This window comes from Oncorhynchus nerka, linkage group LG21, assembly GCF_034236695.1.
Source record: "Oncorhynchus nerka isolate Pitt River linkage group LG21, Oner_Uvic_2.0, whole genome shotgun sequence".
Taxonomy (NCBI): Eukaryota; Metazoa; Chordata; class Actinopteri; order Salmoniformes; family Salmonidae; genus Oncorhynchus; species Oncorhynchus nerka.
In genome coordinates this window covers 9,634,704-9,661,497 of record NC_088416.1, presented here as the reverse complement: position 1 = coordinate 9,661,497, position 26,794 = coordinate 9,634,704, and the positions used below count along the sequence as shown (strand labels likewise).

Sequence of the window (26,794 nt, the reverse complement as noted above, 5' to 3'; positions counted from 1 at the left end):
GCCAATTAAAACGAACGACACTATTGATAATGAGGGCGTTCAACTTTGCAGGGGAGTCGAAAATGACTGATCTACAAATCACATTGCAGCATAAATAACCATAGAGAATGATAGGGGCCTCTAGTGGCCAAAAGGCTATTAAGCATGGGCAGCGCCATTGAGGGCTTCCACCATTTTAATGTAGTCAACTGGGTGGGACTTCATTGGCTCATTCCCCCTGGTGACCCTTTTGGAGTCATGTCCAACCGGGTCATCGGGAAGGGATCAGCCAATCGGGAAGAAGAACATGGACTACTTTAAAATGGAGATAGGCAGCGCCATTGAGGCTATGTCACATACGCTATAATGGCATAGAGACAAAGATGAGTCCTATATCTATCTCTATGTAAATAACTGCTCAATATTATTTGCAGATTAGTCAGTCAAAATGTACCCATGATACAACACGGTTTTGACGCGCTTGAACACGGCCATTAGGTGGGAAGGCCACTGTTTGCAATGGGACATATGTTTTATCGATGAATATATTGTTTAGTCCTGTTATTGATATAGTAATGGAGCTGTCATGTCAATGCAACCTTTTTTACAGACGATGGATTATCCGTTTCTAATGTAGTCACTGCTGGGTAGGTAAAGGAGCACATCAGGTGCCCAGTAACTATAGCTAGCATAACTTCCGATAACAAGAACAGTATGCTAATATTCCAAATGTTGGTGGTCGTCGTCTAGCTTCGTATTTTTGCCCTCCAAAAATGTACGGTAGCCAATGTTTACAATCTCGCTCGAGCATTGTTTTGTGTGTTATTTCGCAACACGAGAAGGTTGCCATTTTCTCGTAGCTATTGCATGGACATCATGATGCGCGCGACTTGCGCACAATGTTTATATTTGTGAATTCTCGTGATATTCCATGATTTGATTAGTTTATTCGCGTTAATACCAACCACCCTTCCTCGAATGTCTATGGAGGGGGACGAGGGAAACCGCGACCAATCGTCACGGGAAGAGTGGACACTCCTGTTTTGGACCTCTCTCGCTGTCGTAGTGCCCGTGATCATTACATTGTGGTGCAGTGTCCAACGCTCCAAACGGAAAATACACATGAAAGACTTCTTCCGCAAGAGCAAGCACGGTTGGCACTGCACCGACCTGTTCAACAAGCCCACCTATTGCTGTGTATGCCAACAACACATTCTACAAGGGGCGGTCTGCGACTGCTGCGGAGTGTGCGCCGACGAGACATGCCTGCGTCGCGCCGACCGGAGCCTTGTGTGCAAAGAGATCATGGCTCCGTCCCGAACGGATGGGACACTGGCGCACCGCTGGGTCCGGGGAAACGTCCCTCTCTGCAGTGTCTGTGCGGTCTGCAAGGAGCAATGTGGGAACCAACCGAAGCTGTGTGACTTTAGGTAATATTACTTTGCTTCTAGGCTGTCATTTGTGTGAGTTTTTGTATGCCACATTAATCAGTGCAGTCCAGCGGGATGCAAAGGCGTTACCTTTTTATGTCTTATGGTTCTGGCATGTAAGATGGAGAGGGTGCTATTGTAATTTTTCAATCATGGGGGAAGCTGTCTTTGCTTTATTTGCTAATTGACAGGAATTAATATCATGTCCTTTTCCTTTCATGTACAATTCTTAACCAGCTCGCTGTCTATCTTTTGCCTTGACATTACAGTGAACTCCGAGTAAATTGTGCTTGATGGGTGTGTGTTTGTCCCTTGGCAGGTGTGTGTGGTGTCAGACCACGGTGCACGACGACTGCAAGCTCAGCCTGTCGGACGGGGAGCGCTGTGAGCTGGGCGAGTTCCGCAGCCTCATCATCCCCCCTCACTACCTCCACCACGTCAACAAGCTCCGCCGCAGGCACCCCGATGAGTACAGCAAGGTCATAGGTCACACCCAGGGAGGGGTCAGTGTCTGGGGTTAGGGTGTCCCAAATGGTGGATTGGAACCGACTGTTTGGTTGCATTACTAGCAACTACCAGTCCCTCTTGAGTCAGGTTAGAAGACTGGGTTGTGGCTTGAAACAGGTTTTGTTTACTTTAATTTTAACTGTGTGTGTGTGTGTGTGTGTGTGTGTGTGTGTCTAGCTGGCATCTGCCTGCGGGAGCGGCTGGACTCCCGTGCTGGTCCTGGCCAACACTCGCAGTGGGAACAACATGGGGGAGGCTCTGCTTGGAGAGTTCCGCACCATCCTCAACCCTGTCCAGGTCAGTCAGTCCTCTGTGTAGCATATTATGGAATTGTTAAGATGTCTAGGTCAAATTGAACTGGCGCACAATAGGCACTTTTTCGAGTTAAAGTGACTGTGGAGGTGGCACGGTGATGGTGGGATGCATAAACATCTCCTCCCCTCCTATCCACCGTTTCCCCTTTGTTTCCTCCCATATCATCCCTTTTCTGTCTGCTATCCTCTCCTTATCTCCTTTCCTCTCTCCTTTCCTCTCTCCTTTCCTCTCTCCTTTCCTCTCTCCTTTCCTCTCTCCTTTCCTCTCTCCTTTCCTCTCTCCTTTCCTCTCTCCTTTCCTCTCTCCTTTCCTCTCTCCTTTCCTCTCTCCTTTCCTCTCTCCTTTCCTCTCTCCTTTCCTCTCTCCTTCCCTCTTCTCCTTTCCTCTCTCCTCTCAGGTGTTTGACCTGTCAGAGCTGCCTCCCTCTAAGGCCCTGCAGCTGTGCACCCTGCTGCCTCCAGGCAGTGTGAGGGTGCTGGTGTGTGGGGGGGACGGAACCGTGGGCTGGGTGCTGGATGCCATCGACACCATGAAGCTCAAGGTAAAGGACTGTGTTTCTACATGCATCGCATGACAATGGGCAGGAGCAAATGAGTCGTGCAGCTCTATGCCAAGAGACTGTTGTAACTAACGTTGCTGTAACTACTGTTGTTGGTTATTATTGAATAAGACGTCTGTAGATGGCGTGCACGTTCCATTGGAATCACATTTGCATCTAATCACTATAGATGTTTAGCTCAAACGGTTGGTACATTGTAACGGAGGGCGGTCACGTGTGTTTGTGAGCAGAGGATCACTGGTTTGAGCCCGGTATAGGGACAGTGGAGGAAGATGTGTTAGCAGCACACTGACGCCTGCTTCACCTGCGCGTGTGTGTATTGGTCTCCAGGGCCAAGATCAGTTCATCCCCAGGGTGATGATCCTGCCCCTCGGTACGGGGAACGACCTGTCCAACTCCCTGGGCTGGGGGTCGGGCTACGCCGGGGAGATCCCTGTGGAGCAGGTGCTCCGGAACATCCTCGAAGCAGAGGTGGTCAAGATGGACAGGTCAGTGGAGAGCCAGAGGAAGTTGTGTAGCCTCCTGTGCTAATGCTACAATGCTACGTAACCCAAGTCATGTAGCCTGCTGTGCTAATGCTACGAAGCGCAAGTCATGTAGCCTCCTGTGCTAATGCTATGAAGCTCAAGCAACGTAGCCTTCTGTGCTAATGCTGCCACCCTCAATATCCCTAGTTCCATTTGTGTTGTAACATGCTTGTAAATGATCCAGTATGATCTTCATTGTCCTAACAGGTGGAAAGTTCAGGTAGCCTCAAAGGGGCTCTACTTTCGTAAGCCAAAGGTGAGTTGCGTTTCACCCTCTCTAGCTAGCCTCTTTTGATCTTGTCCGTTTGCCCTGCATTCTGATAGAATTCAGCAACACGTACTGTATTCAGTGTGTGCAGGAATCACACCTGTAACTGTTGTTTCCACTGACAGAACCATGCTCCAACCAAGCGATCCATTGCAAACATTGGGCTGTATCAATTAGTAAGCCAGCTAACTGTCCAAAATTGCTTGAAATAACATATTTTTAAGGAAAATTACTTAAAATTGACGAGGTACAATTGCCTCGACAAACAACAACCAATATACACGTTTTTAATGAACCAGAAAAACACGTTAAATGGTTGTTTATCAACGCCAGCTGGTTAACTTAATAATCCTGCTCACTGGAATAGCCTACGTGATTGATTATTCACTGTTTATAACCTTGATTTGATCACTAAAGGACCTCTTAACTCGTGTGTCCTATCCTCATCAGGTCCTGTCCATGAATAACTATTTCTCAGTGGGCCCGGATGCTCTGATGGCGCTCAACTTCCACACCCACCGCGAGAAGACCCCCTCCTTCTTCTCCAGCCGCATCATCAACAAGGTCAGTCGGCCCGAAGACTCATTTGAAAATGTTAACAAACATATGCAAATGTCTTGGTTGAATTTACATGCAGTATGAGAGGACGTATACAGGATGGTTGCTTGAGTGTAATGGTCGACACATCAATTTGGAAAAGAAATGCTTGAATGCTACTTTTCTCTCTTAGTCAAATACATTTGGAAATGCTTTTACTTACTGAATATTAATTATGTGGTTGGTTATGTAAATGGCTGATTCAGAATAGTCTAAGAGTGGTTATTTGGGTGAAAATTTAAAACATATATATATATTTGAATCCGTTTAAACGTGGCCTGCTTTTGATAACGCGTGTCCTATTGCTTCCCCCTTTTATACTGGTCAAACTGTTGCCTTTCCTTCTAGGCTGTATATTTTATGTATGGCACCAAAGATTGCTTAGTTCAAGAATGCAAAGACCTGGATAAGAGGATTGAGGTAAGGCATGCAAGGAGACACACGCAGACACAAACACACACGCAGACACACAAAAACAACACACACGCAGGCACACTCATTGTGGCCTCAGGGAACGACTCTCATGTCTGTTGTGCCCTCTTTCACCTCTATGCCTCTGGGAGAATTTAATAGAATGTTCCGTTGCCTTGGTAAATGTCACAAACTTAAAATGAACTCGAGCATTCTTTGTGCGTTGTATAATCCTTGGATGCCTCCTTGAACTAGCTGATACTCCTATCATTTAATAATATTGTGTGCCTGTTTGTGTGTGCGTGCGTGCCCGTTTGTGCATGCGTGCCTGTGTGTGTGCTCCCACAGTTGGAGCTGGATGGAGAGAGAGTGGCCCTGCCCAGTCTGGAGGGCATCATCGTGTGTAACATCGGCTACTGGGGCGGAGGCTGTCGTCTGTGGGAGGGCATGGGGGACGAGCCCTACCCCCCTACGCGGTGAGCACCACTGGCTCACACAGGACTTTAGACACTGCAGAAATGGAAACAATAAAGGCCTCATAAGCCCTACCATCAGACTATGTCCATTGAAAAGTTGCTTGTGTATTATCACTGAAAGGATAACTAAAGATCACATTGTCCTTTTTTTTGTGACGCCTTCATAAACTCTACATTAGGCCTTTTTAGAGATGCTTCGGAAGTCATTGATAAGCTAATGTCATGCGATCTAAAGGGTGATTTGTGAAGCATATATCTAGGGCTTATGAATGCTCTGTAAAGCTTTTCTATGTTGTTTCTAAGTGTTTTTCTCATGTCCCCTCTCCCAGGCTGGATGACGGGCTGCTGGAGGTGGTGGGTGTGTTTGGCTCCTTCCACTGTGCTCAGATCCAAGTCAAGATGGCCAACCCGGTGCGGCTGGGTCAGGCCCACACAGTCAGGGTGAGGTTACGGCACCATTCCATCATCACCACCACTTACTGTTTTATCTCCACAGTGTGAGAGGACAGCAGTGGTGTACCGGACTGGTGTATTCTGTGTTTACTTCCTGGTTAATTTTGAACTGAGTTGAATAGATACGGTACCCGTTTGAATGGCCATCTTTTGTAAGTAACGGAGCAATTTGCAAGTTTTGTCTTTAAATGTGGTTAGTTCATGTACAATGAATGTTAATGTGCTTTTACTGTGCTCATCACTGTTCCAAAGTAAAAAGAAAAAGAAAAAAAAGAACCTTCTCTCACCTCTTTCCTTCTTCCCTTTTCTCCGCCCATCTCTCTTACCACCTCTCCCTTCCTATCTCTCTGTAGCTGGTGCTGAAGACGTCCCGGATGCCCATGCAGGTGGACGGGGAGCCGTGGGCCCAGGGCCCGTGCACCATCACCATCACCCACAAGACCCAGGCCTTCATGCTCTACCACAGCGCCGAGCAGACGGACGACGACGACGACGAATCCAGCACCTCCGAGGCTGAGAGCTCCGCCCCACATGACTCTCCCAAGCCAGCAGGTCCCGCCTCTGCTCGTGCCTGAGCCCCCAAGTTCCACCTCCTCAATGTTTCATCCATACCCCTCCTCTGTTTGTTATAGTAAATGCTGATGACCTAATGCCACGCTTGCACACTCCCCAGATTATATAAGTGAGAGCTCAGGCATATTCCTGTCTCTGGGTAAAGGAGGCAGATGTTTCAGTGGAGAATGGTGTATTTCCACTGATCCCTTGTTCCGTAGTTATAATAGCTCTATAGTTATAACAGTTTGGCAGTGTTTCCCAACATGGACCCCGTGTGTCCCTGACTCAGGAGGAAGCATTGACCTCGACACTCGTACTCCTATGATAGAATATATATTTATATTAGTAAGTCAATCACTGGATGTTTTGTTTTGTTAACTCTGTATTTCATGATGATGCACTGTTACTGCCATGTTGGCCAAATCCCCTATTATATGTGCTGTATTGGGCAGACACTAGTTAGTGGTTACTAAGTCTTAAGAAAATGTTACTTGTTACTGTATTTCTTATAATGAGTTTATTAGGACTCCTAGTTAACCATTCCTAGTGAAATATCTGTTGCTTATGAAGGATTTAATCACAGGTTTTTTCATTTCGACCGTGTAATTTTTGGAGACCAAATGTCTACCACTATAATCTACTGTCTGTTAGCGTGCTCCTACTTTTGTTTGCAATATTTTTGTCCTTTTCTTAAATTAGACCTCTTTGTGTTGGATACTTCTTATTGCACTGTAGGAATTACTCCATAGGATATAGTTAGAATTGTACCATCCCTCAAAACTGAGTTACAACTGCTCAAAGTGTTCATAGGTATAGTTGTATTACACTGTCCGTATCTATTTAGTTAATGTTGTCTACGATGGAAAGATTGTTTATTTCAAACACTTTTTAATGTCTTCATGCTGCTTAGCACTAGACAACCGCTAGGTGACACCCAATGTCTGTCACATAGAAATAGGTGAGCATCTAGCCATTCTATTTCTATGGTGTGTCGACTGTCAATGTTTATTACCTCGGAATGTTTTAATGCTCTGTGATTGGGGTTTTTCTGAATCTCTGTCACCTTTCAAGAATGTCAGATTTTTTTTGTCATTTTAGTGAGGTCAAGGTTCAAAGTTGAGATGATATCAGGTTTGTTACAGCCATAATAAAGTTATAGGGGGTGTTCCAGGTCGACTCTTATGCAGTCACGCTGCACACCTGGTTCCTAAGCACTTCTGCAGGTCCCTAAGCCCGTGGAACCAGTCTGATCACTGCGTTTGCCATTCTATTTCAAATCACGTGCAGTAGAACAGAACTGTTAACACAGCAATCAGATTGGTTCTACCAGGTCCCCCCCTGTCCATATAAGCTCATTCAGTGTGAGCTATAAGGGAAAACTGATCCTAGATCAGCACTCCTAATCATCTGTACAGCGTAACTGCAAAAAAATATGACCTGGAAGGTCTCCTAAAAGTCTTGGCGCTTAAGAGATTAAGCCAGAGCCAACCAGTGGCATCAACTGTATAATGGGAGGATTGTCAATGTTAACCTAAAGCTTCGGAGGTCCATAGTTATCAATATAATGCCTATGCTTGTGATATATAAGTGCTTACATTCCCTTTGTGTGTGTTAAGCCGTTGGGTAATCGTCTCGTTGCTTGAGGACACCCATTTTATGTGTATCTGCGCTTCTACTGTATGTTTACAACAAACCTGAATGTTCTAGAAACAGGTCTGAGCATCTTAACTGTGGACGGAAATGTTATTTCAAACAGTATAGGTCAGGGTTACTCAACTCTTACCCTATGATGTCCGGAGCCTGCTGGTTTTCTGTTCTACCTGATGATTTGCACACACCTGGTGTCCCAGGTCTAAATCAGTCCCTGATTAGAGGGGAACAATGAAAAAAATGCAGTGGAACTGGCTTCAATGTCCAGAGTTGAGTTTAATGGGTATAGAGCCCCACACTGGAGGTGTCATAATACCCATAAAACCTAGCGGTCAAACAGGGAAATGGTTCCAATAGTTTTTCCACCATTCAGCTCTCCTATTTTAAAAACACTTGAGGGCTGTGTTTCGTGTAGGCTAACCCTGGCGTGACGTTTTGATAACCATCGAACTCTCTCGGACAAGGTGACTTATCGATATATTCAGCTCCATTTACTCTTAGATTTGAAAATGCTAATTAGCATCAAAGTGGAAATGCAAAACTACAAATCCCCGCAAGCTCCTGCACGTCATCGCTAGGGGAGTAAATACAGGCAAATCTATTTATTAAGGTCACCTTTTACTAGAGAGATTTGCCTGGTTATCGAAACATCACGCCAGGGTAAGCCTACAAGAAACACAGCCCCTTATTTTAAATGTTTCTTAAAAAAAATCCTCCATGGGATGTGACTGCTAGGTTTTATGGGTGTTATCACTCATACTGTGGTACTTTATAGGCTGTGAGGTTTTTTAGAAATGTCGATGCATTGCTGGAGAAATAGCCTCATTCCATGTGTTTGTCGAAGAGCATGTACTGTATGCCACCGAATGTTCTCAATTAGATTGTCTTCAGATATTGAATGGTAATGGATAATCACAGTCTTGGTCGTTAATGTACATGTCATTATGTCTACACCCAACGATGGAAGGAGACCTGTGATAGTCTTATTGCTGATACATTTTCCTGTAAAGATTTGAGTCAAATTTACAGCGTACCACAAGGTACAGTATATTTGGAGATATATTTAGCTACACATTTAGTTTTTGCAGTCAAACCACTACATAAAATGCACAAGATTGCTGTGGGAAGTGTCAAAGAAATCACTTAGTTATAACAGCACTTTACTGGCATAATAGAATGGAATGCATATGACTCCCATTTTCTCTCCATCCAATTGGCACGAAATTTGCCACCTGCTTCATGGCCATTTAAAAAGAAAAGATGGATCGAGAGATGGATCGATTACTTTTATTGTAAGCAAACAATGAATCACTTTAAAGCAATTAAAAAAAGAGGAACATTTAAGAGACAAAGATGAAAATAAATCGGCTTTCCTGAATTTGCTACTACAGATGTTGAAACGGATCATTTCACTGAATGTAATAAGCAATGTAAATTAGGATTTGGAAACACCAATAATAAATATTTTCATATATATTATGAATGTCATTGTTTTACATGTATATAATATGAAAAGCAATAGTAGTTTTTCTTCCCATGCACTTGCGGTAAGTCTACTGAGCAGTTTGAAGTAATATAATCCCCAAATGCAGTATATACGTGTCTAGATATGTGGAACAAATAAGCCACAACCACCACACTCATTAGTAACTATATGTATTTGTATGTGATACATTTTTGGAGGAATATATTAGCACAAAATAGCTTATAATAGTAAATCACGAGGGGACATTATCAAGTTGTCTTTAACCAGATTAAACCCCTTATACACAAACAGAATCAATACCTTACCCTTTAAAACACAACCAACAATTTCAAATATACAAGACTCGATCAAACAAAGTCAGTAAACCAAACCAACACGAAGTACACCATCAGCACATTAATTAAGAACCGAGTTTATAAGATGGAAGGAATGGACAGAGAGGATAACGTGCTGACACACAAGGACCATGACAATGGCCCTCTGATCTTTGCTCCATCTGGTGTTGTGTACGCGAGTCGTTCAGACTTTGTCCAAACCTTTGGGGATCTCTTAAAAAGCCAGTGGCAATAATGGCTTAAATCCAGCAAATGAATTCATCTTTTCCTTAAATATCAGCTTGCCTTCATTCCACTAACAGTCGAAATCCCTTAAAAATCAGGAAAACTAGTGTTTCTATAGCGGGAGAAGGCAATGACACCAACTATTCATTTGGCACCGGGCTTTGCAAAGCAAAACGAATCCATCACATGCTATTCTCAACTTGCTCTCCGATCGTAGCAATGGCACTATGTCCATAAATGGAAAAGTTCCAATCCACAATATCAGAGGCATGAATTATGAGAAGCATGCACCCGTGTTACAGACAATGTGACACCCACAGATGTCCAAACTAACACCAACAGACCATCACTGTGCTACAGATACGTACCCTTCTAGGACATGAGAAGGCCCTAGCTATGGGCTATAGCTAAATTAGCTATAACTTGGGCCCAGAGTTTTTCTTTTGTCTGGTCACATAGACAGGAAAACCCCCAGCCCTAAATCATCCCTATTTACAAAACCCACAGAGTTGGAACAACTCCTGTTCACAGGGTCTAAATGACCACTGCTTGTTCTTATGGGCCAGGCTGGGTCTATCTAGCCTGGTTGCCAGATCAACCAACTCCTCTGCCCTGTTCAGTGTAATTCTAAAACAAATGCAGATCTGGCAACCAGGCTAGGTTCTATCAAGCCTGTAGTAGCAGTGTCAAGAAGCGCTTTCAGCACATCCTCACACTGCACCATGCGGAAACCCCCTTCACTTCCAGGCTCTATGTGAAACACTGTAGCGAAATGTATTAGATCAAGAAAAAAAGTGAACGGATACCCACTTTTCCTTTGGGGGTATCAATAATAATGTGGATGCTTTTCTGTTTTCACCTCTTGCGTAGGTGTGCCAGTACATGGCCTTCTGAACGTTGTGGTACTGTTCACATACAGTAGATAACATACACGTTAGACATGTTTATTCACGTCGTTTTGTGTATATTACATGTGATTACTGTGTACTGCCAAGACCCACACCAAGAGATCATAAGCTCTGATAAAACAGGCTGTAAACAGCTACCCACAGACCACTTAAATGTATCTGTAAACTGGATGATCAAGACATTTAGCCAGGACTGCAGAGCCGGAGAAAGAACTCATTCGCCTGGTTCAAATACCACTTAGTAGTTCTGTTTGTAAGTCGTGTTTGCCTATAGCACGTCACGTAACCCCTTGCGAATCAGACATGAATGATCACAGTGTCAGCTAATTCCTTCTATCCAGCCAATGTAACTCGCTATGTCTGATGAACCATTAAGGAATAAATCGGCTTAAATTCCTTTCACGGCATGCTGCTGACATCACAACAGTAGTAAAACAAAAAGGTAGTAAGGATGTCAACCATGCTTTTGACAATACAATAATATTGTATAATAATTTGTAATGTTCCTTTACCTGTATGCAAGTGCTTAGTTTTCATTAGTTACTGATTAACAAATGCTGCCTGTTTAGAGGTTGCTGCAGTTACAAGAGACCAAAGTCCAAAATGATATGACCTACACTGCATTATTACTATAGTCAGTGACCACAACCAAATAATAACCTTTAAGATACAAGTTCCCAATATCAGTATGATTAAGTCATTTATTGACCCAGATGCTGTATATTCTAATTATTTGCGAGGGAGAAGAATGTGTGTTTGTGTGTTAACTTCTCAAGACTGCAGCTTGCACAGGCTAACAGACGAGCCGCTGGAGAAGAGCCAGAACGCCGGGTACACTGCCTCGGCGAACTGGAACACAAACGTATGGAACGGGTATGCCCGGTCCTGTACGTTATAGAAAGTGGCCGTTCCCTCCTCGCAATCCAGCAGCACGCCGACGCGGGTCGGATTCGGGTTCTGCAGTACAGTCTCACTGCTGGCGTGCCAGGCCGACAGCTTGACGTTGAACCACTCCACGCACCAGGACTGGGCGTTACGCCCCAGCCGGCTAGCCGGACCCTTCCGGTCGATGCTGTTGTAGGCCAGGCCGATGCCGGTGAAGTTGTTGCTGCTCATCTTGACCTCCCAGTAGTGGCGGCCGCGGGAGAAGCCCTTGGAAGTGAGCACCTGGCTGCAGACGGAGAAACGGGCGGGGCCATCGGGGTAAGGGGTGGGCTCGTCTGACACAGAGGCCACGGTCATGTTCTCTGTGAGGGAGATGCGCTTGTGGGCTGTTTTGGGGTCAAGGGTGAGAACCGTGCCATCTGGTGAGGGAGAAACAGGAGGTAAGATTCTCTCTCGCACACAAACACACCCATTGCACACACTTTTCTAAAAGTTCCTTCAGAATGCAGTACTTGTTTTCAAGCTAGTGTTAGGAATACAGGGAGATAAGTGGTTAGACCACAGAGTCTATTTCCACTACAGACATCCCTCCACGGCTGGCAGCAGCTGCCAGGCCAGGTGTTAGGAGTACCAGCAGGGTTAAGGATTGTGTAATTGCTCACAGGTGCGAGTGATTGACTGGCAATTACTGCAACAATCTTAGAAGCGGATCAAGAGTAGCATCCCAAGCCAATGGGGATCTCCTGCTGAGTGTTTGAAACTTTTTTGTTTGGCATGCCTTTCTGTATATTGTTATACTTGTCATCATATGAGCGACAACAACCACCATGAGCCGTCTCCCCTCGAGACATTCACAACACCCTGTTGACTTATGTTGAACGCACACTCAGAGGTTACAGACTTGCCAGAAGATTCCGATGGAGCAGCGTGGATAAAAGGAGCACAGTGGCATATCCCATCCCTGCATCCCTGTTTTCCTTCCCATATCTCACGCCGGCTCCACGGTGTCTTAATGTAACCATGATTGAGTTCCGGCCCCAGTGCAGCTCAGTGTAAACAAGCGCAACGGTAGGGTCGGTATCTTCTGGCAAACGTATAGCCTATCCTAGCCTCCCTAGACTGAGTCGGTTTGCTACGCGGTTGCGGTAAACCACTTGTGAACTTACATTGCAGAAGGTCATTTCGTTTTGCTGCAGACGTGATACTTGGGAGAACACTTGGTTGTCCTGTAAGAGAAACACCATGACATTAGTTTAGTAGAGTGCATAGGTGACTTTGATCAACCGGAGGGGTGGTCCAGAAAGCCGGATTAGGGAGTTGGCCAGATCTGTCAAACTAACTCCGAATTTACGGTTCCAGAAAGAGAGCTCGACCTATAGCCTGATTGACCATAGCAACGAATGCTCGGAAGCAAACCTGCTACCTTCAGAGGTTAACTTGATCTTAGCCTGTCCTGGTGAATAAAGACAGGGCTTCTCCGCCAATCAGATTGTTGTCCGTCACTATGGCCTGTCCCTTTGCGGAAAACACAATTGACATCAGAGCCTTTGTAACGCACGGCAAACAACGAAGGGAACAAACTATTGGACCTCGACTAGATCCTTGAAATCATTCAGAGGTTTTTTTTGGGGAACCTATTCCGCACAATCAATATCTGGCCAATTTACTCAACCCGTACATAGCCAATGTAATCCAACGTAGTTTCGCCTTAACTGACATAGGCCTACAAACTCTGTATTACGTAGCAATCGCTTGGCCTCTGGAAGTTTCCTGTACAATGAGGATGACGCTGAACGATTTGGCAAGGCAACTGTGCGTAGAGCCGTAAGAAGAGCCCGTCTTGCATTAGAGATTTTTTGTTGTTGTTAATGTCTTTGTTACATTCCCTGCCCATCAAGCGGTCCATATAATCAAGGAGGTCTTTAACAGACTTGCAGGTACAGTAGGCTGCGATGTTTTGCTAATCGCTAAATGAATAAACCTAAGCAACACGATGAAAATTGATAAATAGCGTAATTCATCCCGCAGATTTTGCAAACGTCACTGGTGTTCCAACTTAACATAGAACACATTGTTGCCCATGTTGTCGTGAAACGGACTCAATGAATTATTCATCCTATATAAGGCTATGGAAAGGGCCCACCATTGCAATTGTGACATGGGCTACTACAATTGACTTATTAGGCCATAGCCGTGACACGAATATCACCAGCGTTGCAATGACAGTGCTCTATAAAGTGAAAGCGTTATCACTAGTCACCCATGTGTGTAAGCTAGGCCTATTGGAATTGGGCCGCTTCACTTAAGCATTTACTCGGTCTGCAATTTTCTGCCAGGCTCCCGCTCTGGCTATTGCAGCGGCAGCTGTATTACATTTTTGGTAAATGTGTGAACATGTTCGTTGTATGTTTACAATAGTTTCTTGTTCTAAACTTGTGAAATGTTGGGCTCTGTCTTTTTGAATCCATAGCTGTCGTTTATTTCTGTCATCGACACGAGGCCAATTTTTGAATGTTTGCGTGCCAGTTGTCGGATCAACCAATCTGCAATTCACTTAGCATAATTACTTAAACGAGAAGCAGACGTTCTGGAACCAAGAAATCACGTACTCCCTCATATGGTTAAGAGAAGCGGGATATTTTCAGGGAATTCTAAATATGTAAAACCTTCTCTCTGGAATACACCCCCCCCCCAAGTTGTGACAAGTATCCAGAATTGCATTCAAATTTGTCATTGGAGGCTCACTTATGGAATTCAGCTGCTCGAGCAGAGGATATCGTTTTAAGCAACATTTCCCCAGTGGATAGATGTTTGTTTTGCATGAACAACAGTTCTACCTGGGTCCTCCCTGTTCCTGGGTCTGGGTTCTGCTGATTGTCCTCTGGGGTGGTCCCTTGGTGTGTGTGGAACAGGAGTGGCGAACTCTCTGGGAGCATTAGGTGGCTTTTGGGGATTTTCTGAGGGAAGACAAACAACTAATTTAGAATATATTTTCATATCCAATGATTGCAGGCAGTACTTTTACACAATATTGTATGAGTCAGCTGCTGCCTAAAGCATGTAGGTTAAAGGGATAGTTAGACTTTTTGGCAATTAAGCCCCTTTTATTTATTTTTTACTTACCCAGCATCCGATGAACTCATTGATACCATATTAGTGTCTGCATGCAGTTTGAAGGAAGTTGAAGGTAGTTTCTTACGCGATTGCTAACTAGTAGTAGCACAATGTCTGGAAGTCTATGGGAGCGTCTAGCCAACATTTGCTTATTTGACAAAATATCCCTTTAAGCGCTCTCTCCAACTAAGGTTTGCAAAACAGACTGAACAGCCATAACCCTGTTAAACCGGATCATAAACAAAAAACCATGTCATGCACAGCACACCTGTTATCTGAGCTTGGCAGTAGTTGAAGTAAACACACAGAAAAACACTGAAAAATCAGTTCTCACTGTCAGCCTTATGTTCTTTCCCTTCCTTGTGATCTCGTTTCTTGTCTGACTCTGAAAGGGAGAAATGGTTGAGAGACTTGTAGGATCAAAAAAGTAACTCTGGGTCATAGTTGACCCTTCAGAGGTGTAAATAGAGTGGTATAATTGGCAGTAAGTCTTTATTGGGGCGGCAGGGTAGCCTAGTGGTTAGAGTGTTGGACTAGTAACCGAAAGGTTGCAAGTTCAAACCCCCGAGCTGACAAGGTACAAATCTGCCCCTGAACAGGCAGATGTTCCTAGGCCGTCATTGAAAATAACAATTTGTTCTTAACTGACTTGCCTAGTTAAATAAAGGTAAAATAAATTGACAGTATAACAATGATCTGCCACTCGGTTTTTGAACCCTTCATGTCACAGATGTTTCTGACTGAATAGAACGAGCTGTATTTGTCCTGTTTTTGTCTGGTCTGATAAGGAAATGGAGAGACCTAATCGGTGTATCGTATTCTATGTTTGTTGAATGGTTCAATGTAGTGTCTTGGTAGAATGTACCTAGACACTAAAAAGGCCATCTTTATCAGGCTACAAGGCCACAACGACCCATCGTGTAATAGCCTACTTCTCTCTCGGTTTGAATCTTGTGGAGGCTTCTTCCTCTGGTTTGCCCTGAGGGGAGCTCCTGGGCTGTGGGATCGAGGCATTCTCAGGTGACCTTGTGGTGGCATGCCTCCTGAAACAAAGACCAGATGAAACTTTAGATAGTGTCACACTGTACCCAAATAAATACAGTGCCCAAGGTCGTGATTAGGCTATGAGTCTATTACTTATTTCACAAACTAGTGTGGCTGTACCATTTAGCCGGACAAAAGCCATACCTTTCTGGGAGGTTACAACCGCTACTGTATGCCAGCAGGAGTTATGTAGTTCTTATAAAGACGAGGGCGTATCGGCACTCACCCATTTCATAGAAGTTTGGCAGCAGAGGAGGAGCAAACCTCTCAGCTGTTGGGAAGAAATCACATTTTATTGGTAATGTACACATATTTAGCAGGTGTTATTGTGGGTGTAGCGAAAGGCTTATGTTCCTAGCTCCAACAGTGCAGTAATAACAATACACCCAAATCTCTCTCCCAAAAACAAAATGAATTAAGAAATTTTAGAACAAGCAATGTCAAAGTGCGGAAAATAAATGTATACACTGAGTGTATAAAACATTAAGAACACCTTCCTAATATTGAGTGGCACCCACCCTTTGCCCTCAGAACAGCCTCAATTCGTCGGGGCATGGACTCTACAATAGGGATGGGCATGTGACATTTTACTGTTCTAGTACTCGCAATAATTTGAGTGCTCTAAATGAAAAAAATGATAATAAATGGCACACACTGGAAAATGTGTGCATTTGTCTATGCCAACAGCACGCAACCATGCATAACTTATCATAACCATTACAGATAAGTTCTAATTGCTCGATTGCCATTCATTGAAACCATAATGAGCTATGTTAAGGCATCAGTTAGTTCGGCTTGCGCCTAGCCAACCTTGGCTAGCCTAAACGAACGAGTGTGCTTGAAAAATGAGAGGGAAAAAAAGCGGCAATAGTACTGTTTGTCCATTTTGAGACGCTGTAGCCAGTATACACTTCCTCAAAATAGTCCGAATTCATCTAAAATACTGTCAAAATTAATGACATTTGGGTTTTTGCCGACAATCTTAGTCAAGCAGTTTTACATCTAACTAAGATGTTCTGTGCAGTTTTTTTACAACGAAAAAATGTGCATGAAAGAGTCGTGTCTCCTTGAATGACAGACTTTATTGAAGAATCCCTACTGTTGACCAATCACTGATGGAGGGGCGTGACTTCGGCTCCGAACTTCAGCTTGCCTCCAGAACATTTTTTGTGTGCCCGAACAGCCGGAAAAAAATCTCACCAAAGTCCAAAACTAACAAAAACGTCACAATAATATGCACAAACTCAAAAATATGCACCGAACTGTTTCGCCTGGGAAGCAAGCAGACGCTTTTACATGCTCGGCTCTGGTGGCTTCACAGCTGTGCTTTGCAGTGACAAAAGACAAAATGCGAGATGTCTGCTGATGCTTGTCCAGCGCCGAGAATGTTTCTTTGTGCTTGATAAGCATGTGATTTGTCATGGATCTAGTTGTAACAAACTCGTACATCGCCTTGGTCCGTACAATTGCCCTTATTTTAGCACCCCAAAAACGTAATACTTCCAGATCAACTGTAATGTCAATACCATTGTAAAGTACAATTTCTCCCTTTTCCAACAGAATCAATTACATGACCTAAACACTGCCCATTTCTGCATATTTCAAGCAGGCAATGAGCCCCGTCGGGTCTTTTTAAAAATGTCGGGTGGGGAAGCGAAACTAATGCGTGATAGTGAGAAGGAGAGATGTTGTGTGGGAAAATTGCTTTTTTTCCACTCGATCTGTCCAACTTATCACCTCGAAAATGTAAATAAAACACTATAAAGAGTTTATATAATGTGTGACTACATACCTATTTGAACGTTTGTGTCGAATTTGAGTCGGGTTTTTAGGGCGGTGCTAAAGTGATCTTAGAAGTCAACAGCGGCTTTGAGAATGATGATCGCATGCAATGATGACGCAAAAAATGACTAGGTATCCCCCCCTTACCCCTGTCACTGTCCATTTCTTGTTTTTAAAGGATGAGAGAAGTGCTACACCTGGCGGAGAGAGATTGTAAGACAGAAATAGTTGCTTTATGCGTGCTGTACGTTACGGCATGACACGTCACGATGTAACGGAGGGTCAGTTTTCTCAACTTTTCGCCAACACTATAGAGTCATTACCATGTCGATCACCGCTTGAATAGAAACCTAGTTCACACCCCCGATTTTGAAGTCTACACAGTCCCATTCGTTTTCTTTGTAGCCTCGTTTAAATGTTGCGGTTGCGCACATTTGTACGGAATGGGGTGAGTTTAGTTAGTTTCTGCTCGGTATCAGACACATTTTTTGCTTCAGTTGCACTTCTCCACTCGGATGAGAATTCACAAACTGGCTTTCTATCAACAGACAGCGCTCTAAAGTGTAGCCTCTTTTCTCTCTGGTAAAATGCTAGATTAACTTTAAGCAAAACATTAGATTAGGAAATGTAGATGGTTACATTCTTTCTATGATAAACATTAGACCGTTTGAGCTCTCCAAACAACCTGTACACTACGAGAATGAGAACGCTATGCCGTATTAATACATTGAATAAACGGAAATGACCATAACCAAAGATTCTAGATTAATGGGGAAATGGCAATGATTAACGGTAGCCTACATCTACTACTGTTGATACTTTTGATAATAGCAGGGATTTCATAATCATTGAATCTTTGGGTGGGGGACCATTCTTGATACACATGGGAAACTGCTGCGTGTGAAAAACCCAGCAGCGTTGCAGTTCTTGACACTAAAATCTGTGCGCCTGGAACCTACTACCAAAGGCACATACATATTTTCTCTTGCCCATTCACCCTCTGAATGGCACACATACACAATCTACGCCTCAACTGTCTCAAGGTTTCAAAATCCCAGTGTACCCCCCCATCTACATCAATAAGGGATCATAGTTTTCATCTGGATTTACCTGGTCAGTCTCATGGAAAAAAACAGGTGTTCTTAATGGTTTGTACACTATGTATATGATGGTGTGTACACATTATGAATAGAAATTGGATTTAAAGCCGTAGTTAAATACGATAGGCCTTGACTACAGTATATACATATGAAGTGGGTAAAACAGTAAGTAAACATTATTAAAGTGACCAGTATTCAATGACTATGTAAATAGGGCAGCAGTGTCTAAGGTGCAGGGTTGAGTACTGGGTGGTAGCCGTCTAGTAACGCTGACTAAAGTTCAGGGCAGGGTACTGGGCGGAGGCCGGCTAGTGGTGACTAATTCACTTAGGTATTCTAAGTATAATGCTTGGAATCTGGAAAGCAAACGCCTCACAACACCAGATTGGTAACCAATTTGAGGGATGAGATGTTGGATTGTGAATTATTGTTTGATTGGACTCATTGTTTGATCCCTTATTGCTCTCCAATGTAAAAAATCACCATTGTCGAACATGTCCATGCAAAGTTCTGGAATTAAATTCAATATCACAAGGCATCATACAAATGCCGCCCATAAGCATGTTTCATACACTTGTATACACACACACACCTGGTTTGAGTATCTGCAGTCTGGCCTCTACAGGCTGTTTCAGTACATGTGTGAGATGCTCCCTCAGGACTGCAGAGTAGGCATGCCAGGCTGCCAAGGCCTTAGAGTCCAGGTTGACCTTCGGGGTATAGGGGTCAAAGGCCACTGCTGCCGGCATGTCAACTGAGGCCTGTCCCAAAGGAAAAGGTCAAAACCAATCAGATATATTATAGTCAATATTATAATTTCAAGACTATTAGCCCACTGAGCTAAGGCCGGGAGCTGACGCAAGTCTTCTGCTTTCAGGCAAGGTTTCTCATCACCTGAGTGCGAGCAGTTCACCAAAGCCACCTTCGCTACACTGGACTCACCTGTAGGAAAGCCACGGTCTGAGTCTGACTGAGCAGGCTGTCGACGCCATCTTTTGCCGCACTAAGCTTCGCAATGTTCTGGTTGAACTTCTTTATGAGGTTCTGGAGTTTGGTCTGAGCGCTCTCCTGCTCGCGGTCCACGGTGTTCAGAGCCTCACGCTCGTCACGGTCCAGCAGCTCCCGGATTTGGCGGTACTCGTCCTCCAGAGCTCTCTTCCTGCTGGCTGCAGAGTCCTGGAGGAAACGGACACACGGTATACGTGGAGTTCTCAAATTGATCTCTCGCACAGCATATCGCACAGCTCTTACTGTGTGGGTGTTCGATATTTAGTCTTTCCACGTGCTCGAAGCTTTCAAACTGCTTTGTATATTGATTACTTGCTAGTGAATACATTAGTTAAAGACATTTTCTTGAGTCCTTTGTTTAAAAAAAATGGTAGCTCACCTTCAACTTGCTCTGCTGGTCACTCATCTGAGAGATGACAGTCTGGTTCTTGTCAATCTTTCCATCCAGCAGACTCAACTTGCCCCTCAAATCAGACTGAATGAGACATGAATGAATATCATCTTCAACCAAATAAAACATTTCTAACTCTTAAGATGGGTTAACTTTTGTTTTATTTTAGGATTAGTGATTTGATCAATGACATCACTTCTGTAGCTAAATAGGGTAAACAGTCAGTACTGAGGCTTGAACCAGTGACCTTACGCCTGTAGCCTAGCGGTTAAGAGCTTTGGGCCAGTAACCAAAAGGTGGTTTGAATCCCCGTGCCGGAAAGGTGGAAAAATCTGCCGTTCTGCCCTTGAGCAAGGCAGTTAACCCCTAACAACTGCTCCCCGGGTGCTGATGGCATGGACATCGATTAAGGCAGCCCCCTGCACCTCTCCGATTCAGAGGGGTTGGGCTAAATGCGGAAGACACATTTCGGTTGAACGCATTGTTGCGTAACTGACTAGGTATCCCAACAGAACAGTATGCTAGGTATTTCACCAGATGTATAAATGTGAAACATCTGGTTAGTTTCCACTCACTACCAAATATTGTGATGAGAGGAAGCCCAGGGGCCGGCAGTGGTTGAAGGATTTTGGCCAACATTCAGTTATCCGTTTCCCAAACTATCTGTAACAGTGAACTGGGTTTTGTAGACTAACTTTTGCCAAAGTTTCTTAAAACGAAATTGTTTAGGAGTGCAAGGGCGAATTGAGTTCTTGTACATACACTTCAGAGTAGGCGTTCCATAACGGAAATATGCAAATAAATGCCAGAATGAGTCAATAGGATCTCACTAGCTCGTGCTTGGCTCTGCCCACTATGATTAATTTGCTCCCATTAAAACGACAGGCTCTGGTCTATCCCCTTTCCCGTTATAAAAAAGTCCAGTCATCTAGACAGTTGTCATGCACTACAAGGGGGCAATGGGCTGGCACAACACTACTGTATGCCTGACTGTGGATGGGGTGTATTAAAATCTATTGAACTTACCTCTTGCAGTGCCCGTTGTTCATCAGGGCTGGAGAAGGTACAGCCTTTATGCACCTGCTGCAGACAGACACCACAGATACAGCGGCCATGTTGGACACAGTAGAACTCCATCAGCTTGTGGTGGTCGGTGCAGATACGGTCGCGCAGGTCGCCCAGAGGCTCGTTCAGCTGATGCGCGCCAAACACTGGGTTCTCATGATGAGGCCTCACGTGCTCAAGGCAGAACGACGCCATACAGGTGAGGCAGGTCTTGAATGCTTTGGCTTCCATACAGGTGTCGCACAAGATAGCCACCTCTTTGGGCTCCATCTTGACCGCATCCCACATGATTAAGTCGCCCACCTCACTGGGGAGGTCGCTTTTATTCGACTTCATTTTGAACGTTTCCACAACAGTGCTGAGAACGGTGTTCTTCTTCAGCTCTGGTTTGGTGGTGAAGTGGGTCCGGCATTGTGGACAGCTGTAGTTGTCTTTCCAGGTTTCTAGGAGACACTCTTGGCAAAAGTTGTGTCCACATGGAATTGTCACCGGACAGTCGAAAGCACAGAGGCAGATGCTACAGCTCAGTTCGTCTTCGAGACTCATGAGGGAAAACATATCCTCCGCCATGATGGAACTACAACTGTCTGCTGCTGTGTTGTCTGTGAGTGTTCTGTTTAAACTACTATTCTGCCAACAGCAGAAATGATGACGTCACCTTTGTATGGAAACCTTCAAAATAAAAGCTCACATTTCATTCTAAAGATATTACATTGTAATCAATTGCCATTTACATGGTGCTTATATGCAAAGTATTTTTTTAAGTGTAAAAAAAAATGAAGACCACTTGGTATAGCTATTGGTATGTTCACAATATTGGGGTAGCTCCACCAATTAGGTGCCTTTGGAGTAGTGCAACTTTTTGGGAAAAAAGTTTATTTAGCTGAATGTCAAAACGCACATGTTAAACTTAATAAAACATTTCAAAATCCCAATCCCTTAAATATTTTTTTGGGGTGACAAATAAAGTAGCATGGTTGACCATAAATAAAGTAGCAGGGTTGACCATAAATAAAGTAACAGGGTTGACCGTTGACCATAAATAAAGTAGCATGATTGACCATAAATAAAGTAGCAGGGTTGACCATAAATAAAGTAGCATGGTTGACCATAAATAAAGTAGCATGGTTGATCATAAATAAAGTAGCAGGGTTGACCATAAATAAAGTAGCAGGGATGACCATAAATAAAGTAGCAGGGTTGACCATAAATAAAGTAGAAGGGTTCATGTGTTATTCTCAACCCGCTCAGTTTTCCAACACAGAACACCAGAAAATGGGCAAAAAGAGTAGAACCAGCTCACTTGCTTTTACACTGATTTGACTATTAGATGTTTTACAGAAATAGTTTCACAATATTAAAATGTGAGTTCAGTTAAGGTAACAGGGTTGACCTTAAAATCTTGGACAGATTTGTTTAATTCCTTAAATGAATCACAAATCACATTAAATAAATCATCTTCAGAAATTACTGTCAGTGTATTGCTTCGGCCCCTTTCCAATCGCTCCAGAAAAGCTGTGGCCCTTGCGGAGCAAGGGAAATAACTACTTCCAAGGGAAATAACTACTTCCAAGGGAAATAACTACTTCAAGGTCTGAGGGCACGACGTCACTGATTGAAACGCCACAAGCAAGCACGACTAACTACCTAGCCATTTCACACAGGTTGCAAAAACATAACTAGGGCTTTACAATGATTGTGAAAACTTGGGAAACACCGGCACAAATAATAGTAGTTTTTTCTCTATTAAACCAGTATGTAATTCAGTGTATATAGGGTAGGCCGTCGTTGTAAATGACTTGCCTAGTTAAATAAAGGTTCAATTTAAAAAATATATATACATTTTTTTTTTTTTTGCATTGTGGCCAATGTGGAGTAAAAGGCCAGCAACACTCTGTATTAACATAACAGCATTTATGTAAACTTTCAAATTAAATGCTGGTATAAATAATGAATGATTTTTTAAAAATAGGTTATTTTTCCAAGGTGGTTGCAATGCTTTGAGAAACAGTTGTACGTAACTAGTGTTAAACAAAAGGATAGTCCCAAAGCTTTCCATATCCTTGCAGGGAGACTCTTATTTTGAAAGAAAATCCTGTCGCTAGTAGAATGGTATTCTAGTTTCAGTGCGTCACTCTGGCGAAACGAAACTTATTTACAGTCTTTGCTTCCGTGGTGCATATATATTAAATATTTGGGTTTTGAAGATACTATCGTTGCGCGAAGTCATTATCTACTTTATTTTGATTCTAACCTTACCGTTTCCCCTTTTGGATAGAGAAATTAGATGTTGTGAAATTAGATGTTGTGTTATTACAGTTATTACAGAGTGAAGTGGCCAGCTGTATGTCTATTTGGCCTTCATAATTTTTTTATATTTTTTTAATGTTCCTGAACATGTATGATATTTTAAGTAAAGTAGGCAACGGAATCAAACTTACCAGGCTGTAAAGTGCACTGACAGCTGACAAACGTATTCTACGTACGTCCCCCGAGTTCTGAGTAGCTGTCTGTGGATTCTTCTTCGGTGGGGTTTATCCGCAGTTGGCATCCAACGTTATGGTGCATTACCGCCACCTACTGTACTGGAGTGGGGCCCAGTTTGTAGACTGTATATAATGACTTTCTACTTAGTATACTCTTTAAACTAATTTCCTGTATCCACTTCTCCCTTATACTGGATCTCAGCCTCTTCCCCCTTCATACTGCCCACACTATGCCAATACAAGCTCCACTGTAGTTTTTTGGGGCATCAATACCCGGCCATACCTGAGAGTAAACAACATTGCTTTGTGTGGAATGTTGAGTCAGTTGCGGTTTGATAGTCTTCTATTTTAAGGGTTTATGACAGACTCGGGGTGAAAGTATTAATACAACAAGCCCCAAAAAACTACAGGCAATTACTCCATTATTTAATAGTACTGCATGTCAGCAGCATGAAACATTAGCGAATTGACTGGAAACTGGGTGATAATAAGCACCTTGGGGTTTGAGGAGAACACTTACATTTTTGTCAAGGCAGAGATGAGTGGCCGAGACGCTTTCGGACAAGGCAGAGATGAGTGGCTGAGACCGAGGCGCGCATGGACGCATCAATTCAGGCGACAGGCCTAATGACCAGTGGCGACCTGTCATTCAGGGCAGGTGGGGCTTGAGCCCCACATAAATAAATAAATATATAATATAGATTTTTTTGTCACATATCAGTTTGCAAACAATGTAAAAAAATATATATATATACCTGTATATATATCATTGAGTTAATAAAGCCGCATATCAACATGGTCTCTTTTGTTTTCTTGAGTAAGGCTGCTCCAAAATGCAGATGTTTCAGCCTAGCTCAATGCTTTCTGTGGTGGTCAAAATTTGCCCACGAAGGACCCAAATCAAATGTATTTATATAGCCCTTCGTACATCAGCTGATATCTCAAAGTGCTGTACAGAAACCCAGCCTAAAACCCCAAACAGCAAGCAATTCAGGTGTTCGACCATCGTGCCACCTTCCTGTTCAAGTGATCACAGTACAACAAGGTGAGTCCAAAAATGTATTGTATGCTGCTTCATAAATTATGTAATATACCAGGGAGATATGTATACTGTAGCTAAGAAAGTAATACTAAGTCTATGTTGTGTAGTAAGCTGTTAGTAGCCCATGTGCCTCACCCTAATAATTTGGTCTATTATCACCTCTTAATTTCACCTACTGTTCTGACTTGGTGGTGCACATGTAGCCTATAACCTGTTTTAGAGAAATGTAATCATTAAATATTATAAGAACTTCTATTGTCTGCTTATATGCCCCCTTCATTTATCCTACAGTTCTGACTTAGTATACTGTAAGAATGGCCCATGTTCTGAATTCTGTTGCTGTACATTAGTTATATCGACTACGTCTGTCCTAGCTCGCTCATTAATGTCTTAATCGAAATTACGGATTGGCTCTTATCAACTTGTCGTCCCCTTATGCCAGTGGTCACCAACCTTTTCTGAGTCAAGATCACTTTCGCAGTCAAAAAGCAAGCTGAGATCCACTCCTCAGATATATTTCTTTTTTTACATTAAACCTCACACATACAGTTTTGTAGGAATGAGGTTTGGGCTGTATGCCTAATACATTATCACAGCATATTGGCTGTACGATTGGCCTTCCAATATTGTTAATCAGACCATATCATATTTCAAAACTCGAGCTTTGATAACAAAATAGATCAGTTGGTTTAGCACTTATGAGTAGTGATGGGCATTCCGGCTCTTTTCAGTGAGCCAGCTCGTTCGGCTTAGGTCAACAAGAAGAGTCGGCTCTTTTGGCTCCCAAACGGCTATTTAAAAAAATATGTTTTGTATTTTTTCAAGTCAAACAGTTTGCGATAGTTTGACAGCATAATAGAATATTGCACCATATCAAAGAAAAATAAATAACAATTTGGAAAACTGCAGGATCCCACAAATTGAAATAAATGTAAAAAAGGTTGCTATTACAGATGTGCATTTAAAGTATACATTTTTTAATGTATATAAACAAAGTGCATATAAATGTAACAATTCAAAACTAATACAATCTGAACAACACAATAGAATATTGCACCACATCAAAGAAAAATAAATAACAATGTGTAAAACGGCAGCATCCCACTTAAAACATTAAACTGGTCCCTCTTTTATCTCTTATTGCCATGTTATAACCAGCAGCACACAGCAATGCTGAACATATTTTGCTTTAATGAGAGATTTGCATTCAGAAATGCAAGCTGCCTCACTTTCGAGGGGCTGATGCGGTTTCTTCTCTCTGTAATTATTTGTCCCATTTTTGAGAAGACCCTCTCAGGGGGAACGGATGTGGCCACTATGCAGAGTCTCCCTGTCATGACTTTAGCAAGCCGTGGGTAGACAGAGGCCTTGTTCTTCCACCAGCTCAGAGGATCTGCAGATCGGAGGAGGAGGGGCTCCTCCAAATATGATCGGACCTCCATTACGGCATCTGCTGAGGGATTCCTTCGTGCTGCATCCCCAGTTGCTCTCTCGTCAAACAGCATCCAAAGAGCAGATGTTTGTGGCACTACTGCTGGTGCTTCTGCTCTGTCGGATTCCTCTTCTTCCTGTTGCCCTGGTGCCTGAGACAGCTGACTGCTGGGGCTGTCCCTCCCTGCTGCTGAGGTTATTCTTTGAAGAGCCTCATCAATCGCTCTGGCATCACTGAAGGATAACCTCTTAAACCTGGGGTCAAGTGCAGCGGTTTCTGATGGCACGTGATTATATTCCATTCTGTGGAACTTTCAGTCCATTGATGAAAATAGGGTGTCCATCAACTCTGTCACATGTCCTGTGGTTACCTTTGCTTCTCTCTGGTGATTCGCTGCAGACCATTGCATATCATTTTTGAACAGTAACTTATTAGTTCAAGTTCATGTTTTGTCTACTGATACTACATTCTCATCCACTGCTCATATACATATATAATACTGGATTAAATAATGATGTAGTAATAACTGCTTACTGTACCTCTCCACTGATCTCCACAGTGACCTGCTCAAAGGGTTCCAGATAATGATGTAGTAATAACTGCTTACTGTACCTCTCCACTGATCTCCACAGTGACCTGCTCAAAGGGTTCCAGATAATGATGTAGTAATAACTGCTTACTGTACCTCTCCACTGATCTCCACAGTGACCTGCTCAAAGGGTTCCAGATAATGATGTAGTAATAACTGCTTACTGTACCTCTCT

At 43.3% G+C, this 26,794-nt stretch overlaps 2 protein-coding genes across 5 annotated transcripts; one reads left to right on the top strand and one right to left on the bottom strand.

Annotated features, from left to right (window-relative positions):
* Window positions 1-287: 287 nt before the first annotated feature.
* On the top strand, window positions 288-9,203 carry dgke (diacylglycerol kinase, epsilon). Of its 2 annotated transcripts, none has more exons than XM_029624789.2 (11): window positions 288-1,409; window positions 1,729-1,888; window positions 2,094-2,213; window positions 2,629-2,772; window positions 3,121-3,278; window positions 3,525-3,573; window positions 4,036-4,149; window positions 4,531-4,602; window positions 4,942-5,069; window positions 5,399-5,510; window positions 5,876-9,203. In XM_029624789.2, exons 1-11 carry the CDS (start codon window positions 958-960, stop codon window positions 6,095-6,097), a joined length of 1,731 nt encoding a protein of 576 aa, XP_029480649.2. In that variant the 5' UTR covers window positions 288-957; the 3' UTR covers window positions 6,098-9,203. The 2 variants fall into 2 exon arrangements, with proteins under 2 accessions (XP_029480649.2, XP_029480648.2); XM_029624788.2 differs by having other exon boundaries at window positions 1,729-1,912.
* trim25 (tripartite motif containing 25) lies at window positions 8,999-23,595 on the bottom strand. Of its 3 annotated transcripts, XM_029624786.2 has the most exons (11): window positions 23,512-23,595; window positions 21,032-21,742; window positions 19,994-20,089; window positions 19,549-19,782; window positions 19,199-19,367; window positions 15,951-15,995; window positions 15,613-15,723; window positions 15,015-15,065; window positions 14,404-14,523; window positions 12,733-12,792; window positions 8,999-11,985 (listed from the first exon to the last, which is right to left on the bottom strand). In XM_029624786.2, the coding sequence occupies exons 2-11, from the start codon at window positions 21,638-21,640 to the stop codon at window positions 11,453-11,455; spliced, it is 2,028 nt and encodes a 675-aa protein (XP_029480646.1). In that variant the 5' UTR covers window positions 21,641-21,742; window positions 23,512-23,595; the 3' UTR covers window positions 8,999-11,452. The 3 variants fall into 3 exon arrangements, with proteins under 3 accessions (XP_029480646.1, XP_064862363.1, XP_064862362.1); XM_065006291.1 differs by lacking the exon at window positions 15,015-15,065; XM_065006290.1 differs by lacking the exon at window positions 15,951-15,995.
* Window positions 23,596-26,794: the final 3,199 nt, after the last annotated feature.

Excerpts from the sequence above, each read along its gene's own strand:
- dgke (XM_029624788.2), top strand. The coding sequence starts at position 958 with ATGTCTATGGAGGGGGACGAGGGAAACCGCGACCAATCGTCACGGGAA. Across the intron at positions 4,603-4,941 it reads ACCTGGATAAGAGGATTGAG|TTGGAGCTGGATGGAGAGAG; the intron begins GTAAGGCATGCA and ends GTGCTCCCACAG. Across the intron at positions 5,070-5,398 it reads GAGCCCTACCCCCCTACGCG|GCTGGATGACGGGCTGCTGG; the intron begins GTGAGCACCACT and ends CCCCTCTCCCAG.
- trim25 (XM_029624786.2), bottom strand. The coding sequence starts at position 21,640 with ATGGCGGAGGATATGTTTTCCCTCATGAGTCTCGAAGACGAACTGAGC. Across the intron at positions 19,368-19,548 it reads AGACCGTGGCTTTCCTACAG|GCCTCAGTTGACATGCCGGC; the intron begins GTGAGTCCAGTG and ends CCTTTGGGACAG. Across the intron at positions 15,724-15,950 it reads GCCAAACTTCTATGAAATGG|GAGGCATGCCACCACAAGGT; the intron begins GTGAGTGCCGAT and ends TCTTTGTTTCAG.